Source organism: Ptychodera flava, chromosome 21 (assembly GCF_041260155.1).
Source record: "Ptychodera flava strain L36383 chromosome 21, AS_Pfla_20210202, whole genome shotgun sequence".
In the NCBI taxonomy this organism is placed as follows: domain Eukaryota; kingdom Metazoa; phylum Hemichordata; class Enteropneusta; family Ptychoderidae; genus Ptychodera; species Ptychodera flava.
This window is the reverse complement of record NC_091948.1, coordinates 5,790,880-5,807,355: the sequence shown is the minus strand read 5'-3', so window position 1 is coordinate 5,807,355 and position 16,476 is coordinate 5,790,880. Positions and strand designations below refer to the sequence as shown.

Below are 16,476 nucleotides of genomic sequence, written 5' to 3'. Positions count from 1 at the left end.
ACCCTGATATTTTACGGTAAACGTCAACGAGATGATATAATGGTATGTTGTAACCATTGAGAATACATCGTAATTCGCACATTTATAAATCAATTTATTACTATACATAAGCTTATATTAAGAGTATCTGCTTATTAATATTTATACAAAACTTGAAACGCGTCAAAAGTTTAAAAATGCTCTCCCTCGGAAAGCTTTGCCAGCTCCGTACTACATATATTAACGATTCTACCGAAAAATAGAAAAAAATTATATTATTCTTTAATGATATCCACTACTAATACCTGGCAGCAACAGTGAAAAACTGAATTTGCTCGATATAGTTGATTAACCTTACTAGTAATTCTGTGGCTTTTAAGGACAGGCTTTCATAGAAATCTATACACTCAAAGAAAGAAGAAAAATACAAAATATCTGTTGACTTTTAAAACTTACTCAATTCATTAAAAAAGGTAATTTTCCAATTGATATTATCAAAAAAATTCAATTTTAGCATCTCTATACCTTATAAAATATCAGGCCTGAGGTCCACACGAAAAGGCCTAAAGTGTAAATATGTCGGTAATTTTCTGATAACTTATATCTGTTTTGGTGCCATATTTTATCACAATGTGGATTGAAGAAAATGTTGTCGTATTTTGTGTTCCATCTGATGAATATATCATGACTGATTCTTGAAATAAGAGTTTAAGTTTTACACTTGGCTAACTTGAAGATCTGTGAACGTCCATAATTGATCATTTTAAGATTACCACAGGGTGTCTTAGACGATCCTTTCGAAGTGAAAAGTTATTAAGTTGGTGATAGGCATTCAACATCAGAAATGTTTATCTACAGAACATTCATCGGCAGGTTTACAAGGTTACAGCAGTCACAACAAGGTTACAGCAGTCACACGATCGCTTGACGTGCATCTCCATTGGTTGATATGCAAAACGCACTGGCTGAGAAGTTAAAGGTGTAACGATTCTCAAAGAAAACTTTCTTCTTGAGTGTAGCTCTTTTTCATTCATAAAATGAAGTTTCTTCTCTGTAAATTTATGGATTCTCTATGACAGTATTGACGTATTTTACAAAATTTACATCATCTGAATGATTGTTCAAAATCATTGACTCTAACTGTTCTATATCACGCCGTTTGGTAAATAAATATCTCTGTGTGCAGAGAGAATCCCATTATATTGACGTTCGTTGTCACCGTCATAGTTCCTCCCCTTTGTGTAATAGACATCACCATTTCTGTAGGTGACACCTTGTTCTGGATTCTTGTAGAACTGACCGTCTTGCCGGACTCTTCTTTCCGATTCGCCGGTCATCTCAGTGCGTTTTCCTTTTGCAGAACATAAAACCCCCAAGATGGCGGACATGTCGAAAATGAGTTCCACGAATTCCATTATGGTCAAAACGGACAGGCCGATCCATAAACCGAGGTTGCCACCGATGTCGCTCACCAAGGACATTTTCTGGAACAGATCATAGTAATGGCTGATTGAATACTTGTGTTGTTTTCACCAGTTAAATTGGTCACTTGGGTCATATTGTGTCGTCGAACTCCAAGCAGATTGCAAGTATCAGAAAGGCATGTTTCATATCGACTTATCAATTTGCTGAACTCGACAAGTTCCAAACTCATGTCATTGCGCAACAACGTGATTTATTAAACTTTTAGCGAGTTGAAATATTTATTTGATATTAATACTGTCGCATGGCAGAAGAAATATGCTTCTGTATATTTGTGCAAAATTTCCAGCAAATCTAGCATATTATAAGATGACGTGCGTGCAAATGTTTGACAATAATTGACAAAACTCAGTTATTGAACAAATGCATCGATAGCAGTGATTGTTGATATAAATACCGTGTATAACTGCGATTGACTGATTGCTTGATGTGTCAGGTCTCGAAAATACACCGCCAACTTCAAAACATTCTTCCTGTGTATTAAAACGGTGAAAATCAAATAAGACAATGATGTTTGATTCCACGAAACATTTACACAGAGGTAACTGTGAAAGATATAATTTGCCGTATTGTTATAGTGTGTCTTATTTCAATATAGTGATTCGTGTTGAGAATCCGCTGCCACATATAACCATACTACAGATGTTGCTACAACTGTCTTATCATTCTTAAAAGTCTCCATTTGCGATGCTACATATTTCCAGCAAAACACTTCAGCAATAGCGTACGTAAGTTTCCATTTATACCAATGTGGGTTGTAAACTATGCGGTTACTCTAATAGGTCCTGCCCAGTTCGTTCTTGCTCTTCTATTAACGAACGCAGCTTTGAACTTCTACTCCTCAACGTTCCACGGACATAATCCTGTTTAATCAAAGATGGAGGAAATCCTGGTGAAATGCACACATAAGAAATATTTTTAAATGTTACACTATAACCTAAAGAAATGTGACTAAAACAACAAAACAGAGTGTTTTCTTGAGAGTGTGCTACCAGTAATGTTATTAATATGGGAATCTTACCTCAGAATTTGATGAGGGCCATACGGCGGACGATGTTTCTTTTGCATATGAAACCGTTCTGAATGCATTAACATAAATGTATCATTAATTATTCATGGAGTAACAGAAATACATATACCTAGCAAATAGAAGCCAGAATACAGGCGGTCAGAAGACAAGGAGAGGAAGGACAGTAGAGACACAAACAGCTGGGTAAAGATGCTTATAAATATATATATATATATATATATATATATATATATATATATATATATATATATATATATATATATATATATATATATAAGTATACAGATGTCCTCGTGGGAAATTACAGTGCTAAATGCTTGAGCGGAGCGTTATAAATAAACAGATTACTTCAAGTACAAAGTAATGAAATCTATTACTTAAGTTTCATGCATCTTGCAATCCTCCTTCTATTTGAGGATTGCAAGATACATGAAACTTAGTAATAGATTTCATTACTTTGAACTTGAAGTAATCTGTTTATATATATATATATATATATATATATATATATATATATATATATATATATATATATATATATATATATATATATATATATATATATATATATATATATATATATATATATATATATATATATATATATATATACATACACTCTGCAAAACAGACAGAAGGAAAGGGGTATAGCATAAGGCATATTATACAGAAGTGACATTGAGTAGACAAGAGTAAAAGTCATAAATAACAAATTCTATTATAGAAAAATCAATTGAAACACTAGGTCATTTGATTGCATAATTCGTTTTTGTTCAAATACAGATGTAAGACTTGTTAATTGTTTATGTGTATTTCCAGGCTTCTCCACTAAGCCAATATGGCATTTTCACGTGCTTCAACAGATCGTGCTTCATTCCGTTTGAGGTTTGGTTGAGCAATTTAGGGAGGAATTTCTTTTTTTATTACACCATTTTACTTAGTTAAAACCTTCTTGTGTGTGTCTGTGAACTTACAAACATTTGGGGGGACAGTCACAAGCCAGTCTATTTGCTTCGTACAACATATCTGCAGACGATACACACTGACCTGTTGTAGACAAAAAGGGTATTAAAATCGTCATCGTTTCGTTCTCATTTAAAAAAGATGTAAATTTCTTTCGTTGATGATATCACAACGCTAAAATCCTTTTCGACCTTTTTGCGAACTCTGAACATTTACCTTATCATACTTGGACCGGCTGCATTTCTGAGTATGGTATTTACTCCAAATACCGACGCAATGCATTTCAAATAGAAAGGCCGTTTATTAAGTTATAGTAAGAGCAAGTAATCTACATAATTATTAATACAAATACAGAGGCTGTATGATAAATATGCAAATTAGCAACGGCTGCACTCACGTTGTTCCTCATTTTGATACTGACAGTGACCGACGTCCTCGTAATCATCTGGTTTAGGGTAGCGGCCATCCGTACAGTTGCATGCCTCGGCGATATGTGTCAGCAGACAACTCTTCATACACGCCTACAACGGCCATGCACAGTCGAGTAAGTACGTAGTCATATGACATGCGCATCGTTTCCCCCCAAAGTGATGTCAGACTTTATTGCATGTACATAGTGATGTACAATCTTTGCATAATCACAGCATCCTGAAATCTTTATGCAAACTTCAAGTATAGAGAACCACATACGATATATTTATAATTTTGGAAGACTCTTGTCTGGCGCAAGATTCTGTACAATTATAGTTATGTGTCAAAGATTGATAAAAAAAATTCGAGTTTTCCTGGCAAGTATCTTTGCACAAAGGGAGTAAAAACACCAATGTTCTTCTAATTTTTCCTGGTTTTTCTTGTCCGAGAGCTATTCTTAATACATCTGTAAGTTATTACAAAAAATGGCCATCAATGTCATCGTACTACGTTTTGCGTTAATGATTAAGTCATATCTATGGTGATACTTGCATCAACCCGATAAAGCATCTTCTTAGAACAAGCGTAAAATTAAACATCGAATAAACCATTTAACTATCTCAGATCTAGATAGACGCAAAATCAACAGGTAAAAGCTTGACGACAAATTCAAATGAATTTTTCTCACCTCTACAGAGTAGGAATTTTTAAAAGCAATCTCGTGCTCAGTTGTGTCTGCCGACACACAGTCCGTAAATGGATGTGGCAATCGTACTGTCTTGCCCTGAATTAACGATGCATAAAAATGTGTCATTAGACAGAGAGGTTCAGTGGGCGGAAAGTCATCACTTTTGGATCAGTGTGACCAAACTGGCATCGTTCTAATCTAGGCAGACTAATTGATACCAAGCTACACTGCTCCTCCTGATGAGTGCAATAATTTTCATTCGTTATGCCTACATTCAATTATCAATCACCTCAAAGCTTTCCTGTGATCAGACATTTACGCTGATAAAACAAACTGTATCCAGGACTTTTACGAAGATATGATAATTTTTTTGTTTATTGGTCTTTCGTTAAAAAATAATTTATATTCTTGTCTTTGAGGATACGCAGACAACAGGCGACATTTCAAGTCTGGGCACAAAAAACGCAGCCAAAATAAATCATCAACATGTCGATTTTTCGGTAAATAGCAGCGATAATTTTTTTAGTTTTAGTCAAGAAGAAATGAAATGCAATGCTTGTGATGAATCAAACCGTATGCTGACTGACCAAGGCAAAGATTTCAATTACCATGGTAATGCCCACGGATGTTAGTTTCCCTGGTTCAATGTTAAAACCGTTGTCTTCCGGGAACGGTGTTTCGTCTTGTGAGTGGATAGTGACTCGCACTCCGGCTGACTGAGTCACACTGTCAAGGTATTCGTCTTGTTCGACAAAGAGCTCCAGTGTCAAACCTGTGTTGGAATAGTCACGTTCAGATAGCTTACAGGGAATGTAATACACATCTCACTGCCCAAAGGAAATGTTTCCAAATTAAATGAGATAGATTATCAGACAGCTGTAATCTCTAAGTGTCTGCATTATGATAGCTTTGTAAAGTAGCGGCCTGGAGTGTGTGTTGCACACTAGTGGAACACCGGTCATTGAAATTACAGCCTCTACTCCGAAAAAGCAAATAATAAACAACTGAATAAATAGTATAATTCGCACTCTAACTACGGGAGAAGCATTATTTTCCCATAAACGTAGCTTACCATGCGTCGAGCCAGCGAAGTTGGTTGACAAAGCAGGAGAGCCAGTGGCACTATTGAAGGTGTAGCAATTACCGTAAAATGTATTCATTAAATATGTGAAGTTGCTGAAAGAGTTGACACATAAACATTTTAAACGTATTTCTAGGACAGAAAACGACTGTATTCACTGCTGGACTTGATCTCAAAAGACATGACTATAGACCAAAGATCGTTTACAGAGTAATTTCACCAACAAGAATTACACTTGCCCGATTACATTACATGTTATTTTACCTTTCCACTTCCCAGAGTGATAATCGTCGTGTATCATGGAATACTGTATAAGTTCACTAAAGCGGTTACGAATGGGTAGTGTTTGCAACAAAACTGTAATATGTTTTGTTGCGTTTGTCCGTTTGTACTTCTTTTCTCGGATCAATAGACAACGGAAAATAGTCATGTAAATATATTATTATTGGATAACAATGTCGAGTGATTTCATGGGAATGGACATTGAATTGGTCAGTTATATGAAAATTCAATCAGAAATCAGACGTTCAGCAGTTTGCAGATATGCAATTCACATACAACCAGCAGCTGCCCATATCCGACAGCGACCAATTTGTAAATGCTTGGGGATCGAAACAGCGTAAACCAAATCAAAAGACTCGCTTCATTCTTAAACAGAGCAACCAATTTACACTAAACTGATTTTTTAAAAAATTATTGCAAGGCGATAAACAGTGAAAGAATGCCACACTTTTACCATTTTTTATTTACTCTGATACAGACTCGGAGTCATTTATATTTTGGCAAAAAAAAGTGATTATAAGTATAACAGTGTCAAAAGCAATATAAACAAATTAACATTACTTTTGACCTCATGCGCTCACACGAAATGTTTCCAATCGTGTTCTGAAAGAGTTTGTCCTCTCAGCAAAGGTGTGCAACGTCTTGGCTTATTCTATTCACCGAAACGAAACGAAACGTAATTCTATTTAGCGAAACGTTTCGTTTCATTTCGTTTCGTTTCGTTTCGCTAAATAGAATTCCTCAACGTCTTACCTTGGAGAGCACTGAAAGTTGTTCCACTGACAGCTTATCAGCAAATCCCCTAATTGGTGGCCAATCTCTCTCCTGAGTGGTACTTCTATTCCGTAAGATACTCCGTAACTTGCTTGTCCATCAACCATTGCGGCGAAGGGTTTCTGTAGAAGGTTCCGTCGATATCGTCCCAGTGACTGTAGTCGCTCGATTGCTGTGGCCAAGGTACATTAGACTTAGAATTTAAAGAGGTAGGGAAATTAAGAACTATGTAATGGCTCGACTTCATCACGTTGGTATTCAAGAAAGACTAGGAAACAACAATAAGTATTCTCAGGGTATGATATTGTACAGTGGTACTCATTTGTGGGCCATTAAATTTATAGTTGACTTTTATTATCACACCGGGGTTGAGACCATAGGATTACTCCCGATTTCGCTAACTTCATTGTTGCCCGTACGATCAGAACGGAGGAGACGTTCGAATCTCACGCTGGCTTTGTTTACGAATGGAGCGTTTGCTGATAGCAACGCGCGTACTAACGAGAATGAAATCCGGTGATATTTCTCAGGGTTTCATATTAAAATCTAGTGTTGACTAAGCACTTTATCGATGATGTCTGCATTTTTGAAAGTGAAAATGAACTGATACAAATGTGATCGAGTGAGATCATGCGACAGATCTAAGCCTAGCCGCGCGCCGTCAGCTGTCGCCCAGTTTCAAGTAGGCCTACACGGTCATTTCATCGCGAAATCCTCACAAAATTAAAGACACAACATTTCTCTCAATCGAACCTTTAACTGTTGATAGCATCTCCCTGCAGGTGCAATGACATTTACGATAAGTTACACCACGCCGTTCTTCTTACATCTCGATTTTCGCCACATTTTTTGTTGGTATACGTACATTGCTATACAAGTTATACTGGTAAACAAATGACGTCATTATGTATATCAATACGCGACGGAAACCGGACATTGCTTTTCTGAAAATATTACAAAAATGGCAATAAATGTTTGACATTGCATGAATTTCTATCTCCAAATCTCTGCAATGTTTTTAAACTACATATTCATCATTCCATAAGGTATATTATAAAACCTTACGACCCTGATACGGATTTTGCGAACCTCGGTCGTACGGCGTACGGGCAAAGCGCACGACGAATTTTAAAATCAATTATCTGAATTTTTAATGTTGAAACATGCATTTTATTAACAAATGTGCAAACGGAAATCATGCGGCCAGATTTTGAGGCATACAGTGAACAGTGCCCATCACTACACTACAGTGCACGGCTGTGGCCGTTTAGCTCTGCTGTTACTTACACAGTCGGCGAATTTTAAAACCACTTGTCTGTAATTGAAAGGTGAAACATGCATTTTATTTAAACTGTGCAAACAGAAATCATGCGGACAGCTTTTGAGACATGCTGTTAGCAGCGCCCAGAACACGGCTGTGGCCGCTCGGCTGTCTTGTACACATTACTCTAAGGTACGAAAGTATTTGAAAAATAATTTAAATAAAATCCGTAAATAAAACGTTGTTGTCAACCCTGGGGATTCAAACTTCTCTGTGTTGTCGCATGCGTGGTTCTAAATCGATCGACTGGGTTCTTGAAACACAAAAACTGCACCGGGCCATGTAATTGCTGGTAAGTCGCTAATTTTTACCTCCGGACAACTCCCTTGGCACCGCCATTTTGAAGGCTATTCCTCAGTACGAATAACAATGACGTATTGGTTAAAAGGAAAGTATGCGCATGCGTCAACTTCAAGCTGCACACTTTGAAAATGGCGCTGGCACGGGACTTGTCCATAAAAAACATTGCGCTAATTATCAGCCGTAGATAGGGCAGATGTTGACTTTACAAGTTAGGAAGACAATCGATCGATTTTTGTAAGTATTCCCTCGATTAGGATGAAGTTTGAATCTCGAGGATGGCCAATACTGTTAATTTTGTCTAATTTAAAATTATTTTCCAAATACTTTCGTACCTTTAGAGTAATGTGTACAAGACAGCCGAGCAGCCACAGCCGTGTTCTGGGCGCTGCTCACTGTATGTGTCAAAAGCTGCCTGCATGATTTCCGTTTGCACACAGTTATCAATAAAATGCATGTTTCAACATGAAAATTGTAGACAAGTGATTTAAAATTCGCCATTTCTATAAAGTTAGTACCGTTAACAGTAGAGCCTGAGCGGCCACAGCCGTGCACGGGGCACTGTTCACTGTGTGTCTCAATAGCTGCCTGCACGATTTCCGTTTGCACAGATTTTAATAAAATGCATGTTTCAACATTAAAATTACAGACAAGTGATTTTAAAAGACGTCGTGCACCTGTGCGTACGGGCCCTCGCATTCTCGGGTCCTTCCGCCGTACAACCTCGGTCCGCAAAAACCATATCAGGGCCGTAAATATTAATACAGAACGGAGGTCAACACAGATATTTTATATTCTACCAAATGTTCAACAGGGATGGCGCACTGCATATTGCCTGATGATTGTGATTGCACGCATAACGGCCAAGCTTCGATACCTAATAGGCCGTTCACAAGCCCCAGTGACCTAGTGATTCATTGTAACACAGCTGTCTATGTTCCTCTGTGATTGTAACCAGATAGATAATTACAGAAGAGTGACTGAACTTATTTCCCAGGCACTTGATACCATTATCTTTTTCCAAAGATTTTTTTTAATTTCAGTTTTAAGTTTTTCATTATGAAGTTAAGAGGCGTAAAATGGTATTTGTAAAACAGATTTTAGCCAAAATCACCGAACGAAAGAGGTTGAGCTCAGGCGGCACCGGTGTCGAATTTGCCTCTTTTAAAGCAGTATTTTACATAGTTGCATAATATATACATCTACTTCAGGCAATTGGAAATTATTTGACATTGACTCCATAAAAGATATTTTTTAGATAATATACCGATGGTTATAACAACTATACTGGTTCATGATATCGGCCCCGTTACCCGTATTTTCCATCAAGGGAATAGTTTTTATGAAATGTCGCAATATAACGAGCGAATGTATCGTAATATATAAATACCCACATGTTTGTGTGCTGGTACTAAATATAGACAGAACGCAGATGACTAAAACTGTGTATTAGAGTGCTTCTGATAATACTAATTTAAATTACCATGACAGAAATTTAAAGGCTAAATGCGTTTTCTGCAAAATTTGCTGAAGGATACGCCATTGTGTTCAATATTCAGTAATGCGATAATTTTGAATTTCTGTTTTGTATCAAATAGGCCTTGCGCATAACATGCTAATGATATCCCCATGAAATACTCGACAGTACATTGGCCGACCTCCGAATCTATTTGCCTGGTAAATGTAAACACCGTGGAGGTGCACGGACACTGAACCGTTAAAAATAGCGTAAAATAGAAACTGCACATGTTGAAAATATCATATTCAACCGTTGACGATTCTTGAAAGTTATTGCCATTCTTTATTTCACCTGATCGAACCACGATTCAAAAAACGGTGATGAAAGACTGGCATGATTAGATACTGATTTCGGATGTACAGATAAGACTTACGTTAAGGTAGTATGCACCTCGAAAGTGAAAGACTTAAACTTTTGCTCTAACTTTCCTCAAGGAATCTTTCAATCATTCTCTTTCAAAATCAAGAATAAAAATAGGGGGTCATCGTGCAAATTTTGGTACTAGAGAAACAAATTACTCAAGATTTACCGATTTTAGAAATTCAAAATGGCCGCCATACCTGTGTTGACTCTAGGGAGAAAAATAAAAATTTTCGAATTTTGAAAAACTAAGCCGGTGAAAAGTTTTCTTTCATCAAGAGCTTTAAAATGAACCCCCACATGTTGTATATCAGAAGAGAATTGTAAAAGTTTGAGAGCCCGAATGTCTGTCCCCGAGGTGCGTTCTACCTTAAATTTAAGACAAGCATTTTATTGCAGTTCGTCTAAACACACCAGTATTGCATATTTTTCCTCATCTCATTGAAGCAAATAAAACCAATGTTTAAGCAGAGTCTGCTTTAATAAATTCCCACCTTCCATTTCTCTAATTTTAAGTAAACATATTACGTCATAGATCACTGACCGCAAAGCACATACTGGGAACGACATATATTATTATTAGGGGCCGAGCGCCCTCATGGCGAGGCCCCTATTGGTATTGCTCAAATTCTACTTTCTTCTTCTTCTTCTGCCGTTTTTTTGTCAGTCCTAATCTCTGAAACTGTTCAATGAATTTTTTTGAAACTTGGTACAATGTTTAAGGTCAATGAGAGGTAGTGCATGTTAGTCTTGAATATTTAATTAGTCATGTGACCTGGCTACAATTTTGAAATGAAAATGTTTTTTACTGTCCCATTTCCATAAAATTTGACCGATCCAAAATCTTTTCGCAAACTTTATAGGCCATACTATCTAGATGCTATATACTAAATTTCAAGGAAATTGACCTGGCAGTTTTTGAGAAGAAGATTTTTAAAGTATTATTTTTCTGATTTTTCAATGACCTTTGACCTCCCCTATACCTCTGCAGCTAAGCTATACCAATGGCTTATTCTGGCCTATGTGAGTGTCCTGGGGGCCGGGGCCTTGTCACTACTGAACAATGACCAACAGGTTATCAAACTGCAAATCAATGTTTTGAGGATGAACTTGACCTATGACCCTAGCATGTTTCTAAACCTCATTTATTATGCACATATCTAATTCTGGGCAAGCCAATAGAGTTAGAGGTCTGGTTTTTGGTATATAGGGATAACTATGGGATACAATTTTTTTGACAATATGTCACGTGACCTTGATGACCTTTGACCTCAAATATACATATATGTCCATAACTCAGTAACCACAAGGGCTACACCCTTCATACTTGGTATGATGGGAGACCTTATGGTACCAAAGGTCATGCCTCATTAAATATGCACATATCTAATTCTGGGCAAGCCATAAGAGTTAGAGGTCTGGTTTTTGGTATATAGTTATAACTATGGGATACAATTTTTTTGACAAAATGTCACATGACCTTGATGACCTTTGACCTCAAATATACATATATGTCCATAACTCAGTATCCACAAGGGCTACACCCTTCATACTTGGTATGATGGGAGACCTTATGGTACTAAAGTTCATGCCTCATTTAATATGCACATATCTAATTCTGGGGATGCCAATAGAGTTAGAGGTCTGATTTTTGGTATATAGGGATAACTATGGGATACATTTTTTTTGACAAAAAGTCACGTGACCTTGATGACCTTTGACCTCAAATATACATATATGTCCATAACTCAGTAACCACAAGGGCTACACCCTTATACTTGGTATGATGGGAGACCTTATGGTAACAAAGGTCATGCCTTATTAAATATGCACATATCTAATTCTGGGCAAGCCAATAGAGTTAGAGGTCTGGTTTTTGGTATATAGTTATAACTATGGGATACAATTTTTTTGACAAAATCTCACGTGACCTTGATGACCTTTGACCTCAAATATACATATCTGTCCATAACTCAGTATCCACAAGGGCTACACCCTTCATACTTGGTATTATGGGAGACCTTATCGTACTATAGGTCATGCCTCATTTAATATGCACATATCTAATTCTGGGCAAGCCAATAGAGTTAGAGGTCTGGTTTTTTGTATATAGGGATAACTATGGGATACAATTTTTTTGACAAAATGTCACGTGACTTCGATGACCTTTGACCTTAAATATACATATCTGTCCATAACTCAGTAACCACAAGTGCTACACCCTTCATAATTGGTAGGATTGGAGACCTTATGACGCCACATCATGTACCTCATTAAATATGCACATATCTAATTCTGGGCAAGCCAATAGAGCTAGAGGTGTGATTTTTTGTATATGGGGATAAGTATGGGATACAATTTTTTCAATAAAAGGTCACGTGACCTCGATGACCTTGACCTCAAATATACATACCTGTCCATAACTCAGGAACCACAAGGGCTAGACGCTTCTTATTTGGTATAAAGGGAGACCTTATGGTGCAATATCTGGTACCTCATTAAATATGCACATATCTAGTTTTTGGCAAGCCAATACAGCTAGAGGTCTGATTTTTTTGTATATGGGAATCAGTATGGGATACAATTTTTTGACAAAATGTCACGTCACTCCAATGACCTTTGACCTCAAATATATATATATGTCCATAACTCTGTAATCAACAGTGCTATACCCTTTGACCCCAAATGTACGTATGTACCTAAACATGAGCAACAATTAGTACAGAAACCTTCATGTTTGTTATGATTGCAGATCTCAAGATGACGCCGTATGTTTCTCATCAACTATGCGAGCTGCTCGGCCCCGCCAACGCTGCTTGCAGCTTTATATATTATTATTATTATTTATATCGTATGACACCTTATTTATGGCCCCTCCCTCGTTCATTTATGACTTTTGGCTACCGATGTCAGCCAGGGATTGACTAGCCGCTTATTAATATCCTCATTGTAATGTTATTTAATACAACGAACTGCGTTTTATCTTTATGTTTTTCATGTTCATCACTGACAGTGGACTTTTTCGCAAATTCGAACGACCGTTTGAAGGACAATTTATACAATTTTTTCTTCGTTCAATGTTAATGTATAAACAATTTGAGCAAGTTCAGAACAGCAAATATATGATTAACGCAAGGCTACAACCTAATGAAATTTACTAAATTTTGATGGTTTCATCCATTGGTGGTATATTAATGTTACCTCGAAGGGCGAGCAAATAAGACAAATAAATTCAGTTTTAAAGTAGATGCACCAACAGGAAGGTCACACATTATCATTAAAATTGAAAAAAAAACACCATCTTCGATTTCGTCATTGATGGTCCTTGAAAGTTTATTCTTGAATAAAATGACGAACACACCTTCAATTCAGTATAGATGGTGAATAAGCATTTCACAGGCCCCGGTTTTATTAAAATGCTTGCACTTGCAAAAACGTTTTTGCTCTTGCACAGCTTTTCATTCTAAATCGGCAATTCCAGTCGAATTTCATGTATAATGTTATATCGTGCTTGCGTGAAACGGTGCTTTTATGGAAGAAAATTTTCGTTAATACAGAGTTCGTTGACTCTTTTCATGTACCAATGCTGTATCACTCGCTTTCAGTCACACTTATAAAAGATTTTTTGCACTGTGCTATACATAACTTGTGTACACAACAAATTATTTTTACAGCTCAAGGGACTGGTGAAATCTTTACTCCTTAGTAGACTTTCATTAAATGCCGAAGATGTTTGGAAAATATTTTGTGTAATAGTGAAAGCTACACGAGCTATGAATACATGTAAATTTTTAGAGTCAATAGATTTCAATAAGATAATTGTTGCAAATGAAATTAATCACTCATCTGTCATTGTATCAGCAACTACTTATTTACTGGTTTATTAATCAATATCCTGTTAATTGTTATCCTGTTTCACGGATGGATTAGTCATAATGGTGATAATGTAAAATTTATCACTACCATTTTAATGGTAGTATGGTATGGTATGGTACATGTATATGGTATGTTGTGGTCTTGTCTCACAGGTTGGCTACGATCCCTGACGCACAATTCATCCCGGAATCAGGCGAACTTCAGCGAGTGTGATATGAAATCAAAACAGGTCCAATAACCACTATCATTTCAGCGAAATAGACAATTAACGAGGTCAAAGAAACAAGTGGAAAATAATAACAAAAGTAAAGTCATCTTGAACCACTAATTAGTCATGTTACTAGGTGTCCGGAATGAAAGTAACCTGCAATTTGCTTCCAATATATATATATATATATATATATATATATATATATATATATATATATATATATATATATATATATATATTATATATATATATATATATATATATATAATACATATATAATATATAATATAACATATAATATATCTTATATACAGCTTACATATACCTTATATATATAGCTCATGTTTGTATAGATATAGTTTATATATGAGAAGCAATATATATATATATATATATATGAGTAGCACCGGAATAGGGAAAATGAGCGTAGTAAAGTCCTTCCTGAGAATCCTAAATTCCAGTCTCTCTGACACTTCAGTGTCAGGTCTGAACGGAAGCATTATGATTGAACATTAAGTTTTCAAACTGCATTTTCATGAAAGGTTAATTCCTGGGTTTAACTCATTCGATATATGATCTGCGCCCGGCGGTTGATAATGATGTCTTCGATTTGATACCATACTTACTTCTTACCTGATTATTCGAATTGTTCTCCGTTCCATTCGTGACCTTGTCAGGGGTCGCTTTTATGTCGTAGATAGTGGTATTCGCGGCACGTTGAACTATCTTACGAAGACGCGCTGAATGGTTCTCCCTCAGAAACGACTTCCGCAGGGGGTTCAAATTGCATATTGTGATGGCGGGAAAAGTCATGTTCCGTTGAAAGTTGACCTGCACGCCTACATTAACTTCGTATTCATAGTACTTCATAATCAGGCCGGAACTGAATCCGACAAACATCCCGACGGCAGTGAGAAAAGATATTGACCAAAATATTCGCTTGGGCATACTTTTCGCCCGGCGGATATTTGGTAAACCGTGGACAGTTGAGTTGCTCATGACTTCACAAAGCAAAACTTTGTATTTGTTCTTCATCTCGTCTTTTCCGACGAGACCGTTGTTCTCTCTGGACGCCATGCTTCCCCGCGTCGCCTGAAAGCAATAGTGACAGTGCCCGTTCAGTTGTTTGTTTTGTCATTCATAATTGCTTGCGCGACCCCCTAGGTATGCATAAAACTGGATTTCTGTCCCTTTGCAAAATTATTTTCGGGCACTCTTACAAATGAAGCGTCGCAATATGAAAGCAAGGCATACTAGATTGTTGATTATGACTCTTGCGGAACGCGTCACTTTTTGTTTATCTTTAATTGTGTTAATTTTGAAGTGCACATAGGATTAAATATAAAGAGAGTGGTGCCATATTGAATCTTTCTTCATCAAAGAATAATTCATTTTGCTCTTTATCACTATTTCTCGATCAATGAAGGCAGGTACAAGTATGAATCCAAGATCCCAAGTTAACATTCAGAACAAATACATTATATCAAGGAACTTGTCAGCGGTGCATGCATTACGTCAATAGTCTTTTTATAAAAAACCGAAACTATCTGCAGGTTTTAATTTCTGGTGGTATTTTTTTCGCGGTGGCTTGCATTGTACGTTGACGGTATGACGTTCCGTGGAAAGTCCCTCGATCTTCCATATTGCGTTGAAGATTTTCATTGCCTCGTGCAGTAGTAGCCCATCAACGCCATGGGCATTGAACTTTTCATACACTGATAAGGATATAATCAGCTTATCCCTGGATATAAGGCGCCTTTTTACAAAATAGTTATCTGAAGGACATTAAATACCAGCATATGCAATAATTTTTATTCTGACGTCACCTTCATCAATACTGCAAGCAATTAATGCATATACTTATTTTTGAAACTTTCCTTAACGTTTGGAAAGAGCGTATTTAAAGGTATACTGTCACCTGTTCCAAATTTGCCACAGTTACCATGGAAAGAGAAAATCTAACCAATCACAGCTTTTAAGCGGGTGGCCGCTTTTTCAAAACAGCGCCCTCGCATTTGCATTTGGAATACCAAGGAACGCCCCTTTGACCATATATGGGCATAATTAGATTACAGGTGACTGTATGCCTTTAATGTTGTAACAGACGTTTTAAACAAGCCATAAGGGTTCCTTTCTATTAAACACCTTGCCATGTGTATTGGCAGTACGGACTCGCCAATCGTGACGTGGCTGAATCGT

The 16,476-nt window shown here is 36.8% G+C and overlaps 1 protein-coding gene across 1 annotated transcript; it reads right to left on the bottom strand.

Annotated features, from left to right (window-relative positions):
- Positions 1–76: 76 nt before the first annotated feature.
- Positions 77–15,396, bottom strand: LOC139121208 (amiloride-sensitive sodium channel subunit alpha-like). The gene is made up of 11 exons (XM_070685907.1): positions 14,911–15,396; positions 6,670–6,862; positions 5,626–5,729; positions 5,162–5,325; positions 4,554–4,649; positions 3,852–3,975; positions 3,466–3,538; positions 2,483–2,540; positions 2,236–2,324; positions 1,859–1,934; positions 77–1,463 (listed from the first exon to the last, which is right to left on the bottom strand). Exons 2-11 carry the CDS (start codon positions 6,795–6,797, stop codon positions 1,125–1,127), a joined length of 1,251 nt encoding a protein of 416 aa, XP_070542008.1. The 5' UTR covers positions 6,798–6,862; positions 14,911–15,396; the 3' UTR covers positions 77–1,124.
- Between the last annotated feature and the right edge of the window lie 1,080 nt (positions 15,397–16,476).

What these genes read in the sequence shown, in the direction of transcription:
- LOC139121208 (XM_070685907.1), bottom strand. Translation starts at nt 6,797, where the DNA reads ATGGTTGATGGACAAGCAAGTTACGGAGTATCTTACGGAATAGAAGTA. An exon ending in CTTCGCTGGCTCGACGCATG is followed by an intron (nt 5,326 to 5,625) that starts GTAAGCTACGTT and finishes ATTCCAACACAG; the next exon opens with GTTTGACACTGGAGCTCTTT. An exon ending in GGCCCTCATCAAATTCTGAG is followed by an intron (nt 2,325 to 2,482) that starts GTAAGATTCCCA and finishes TTGATTAAACAG; the next exon opens with GATTATGTCCGTGGAACGTT.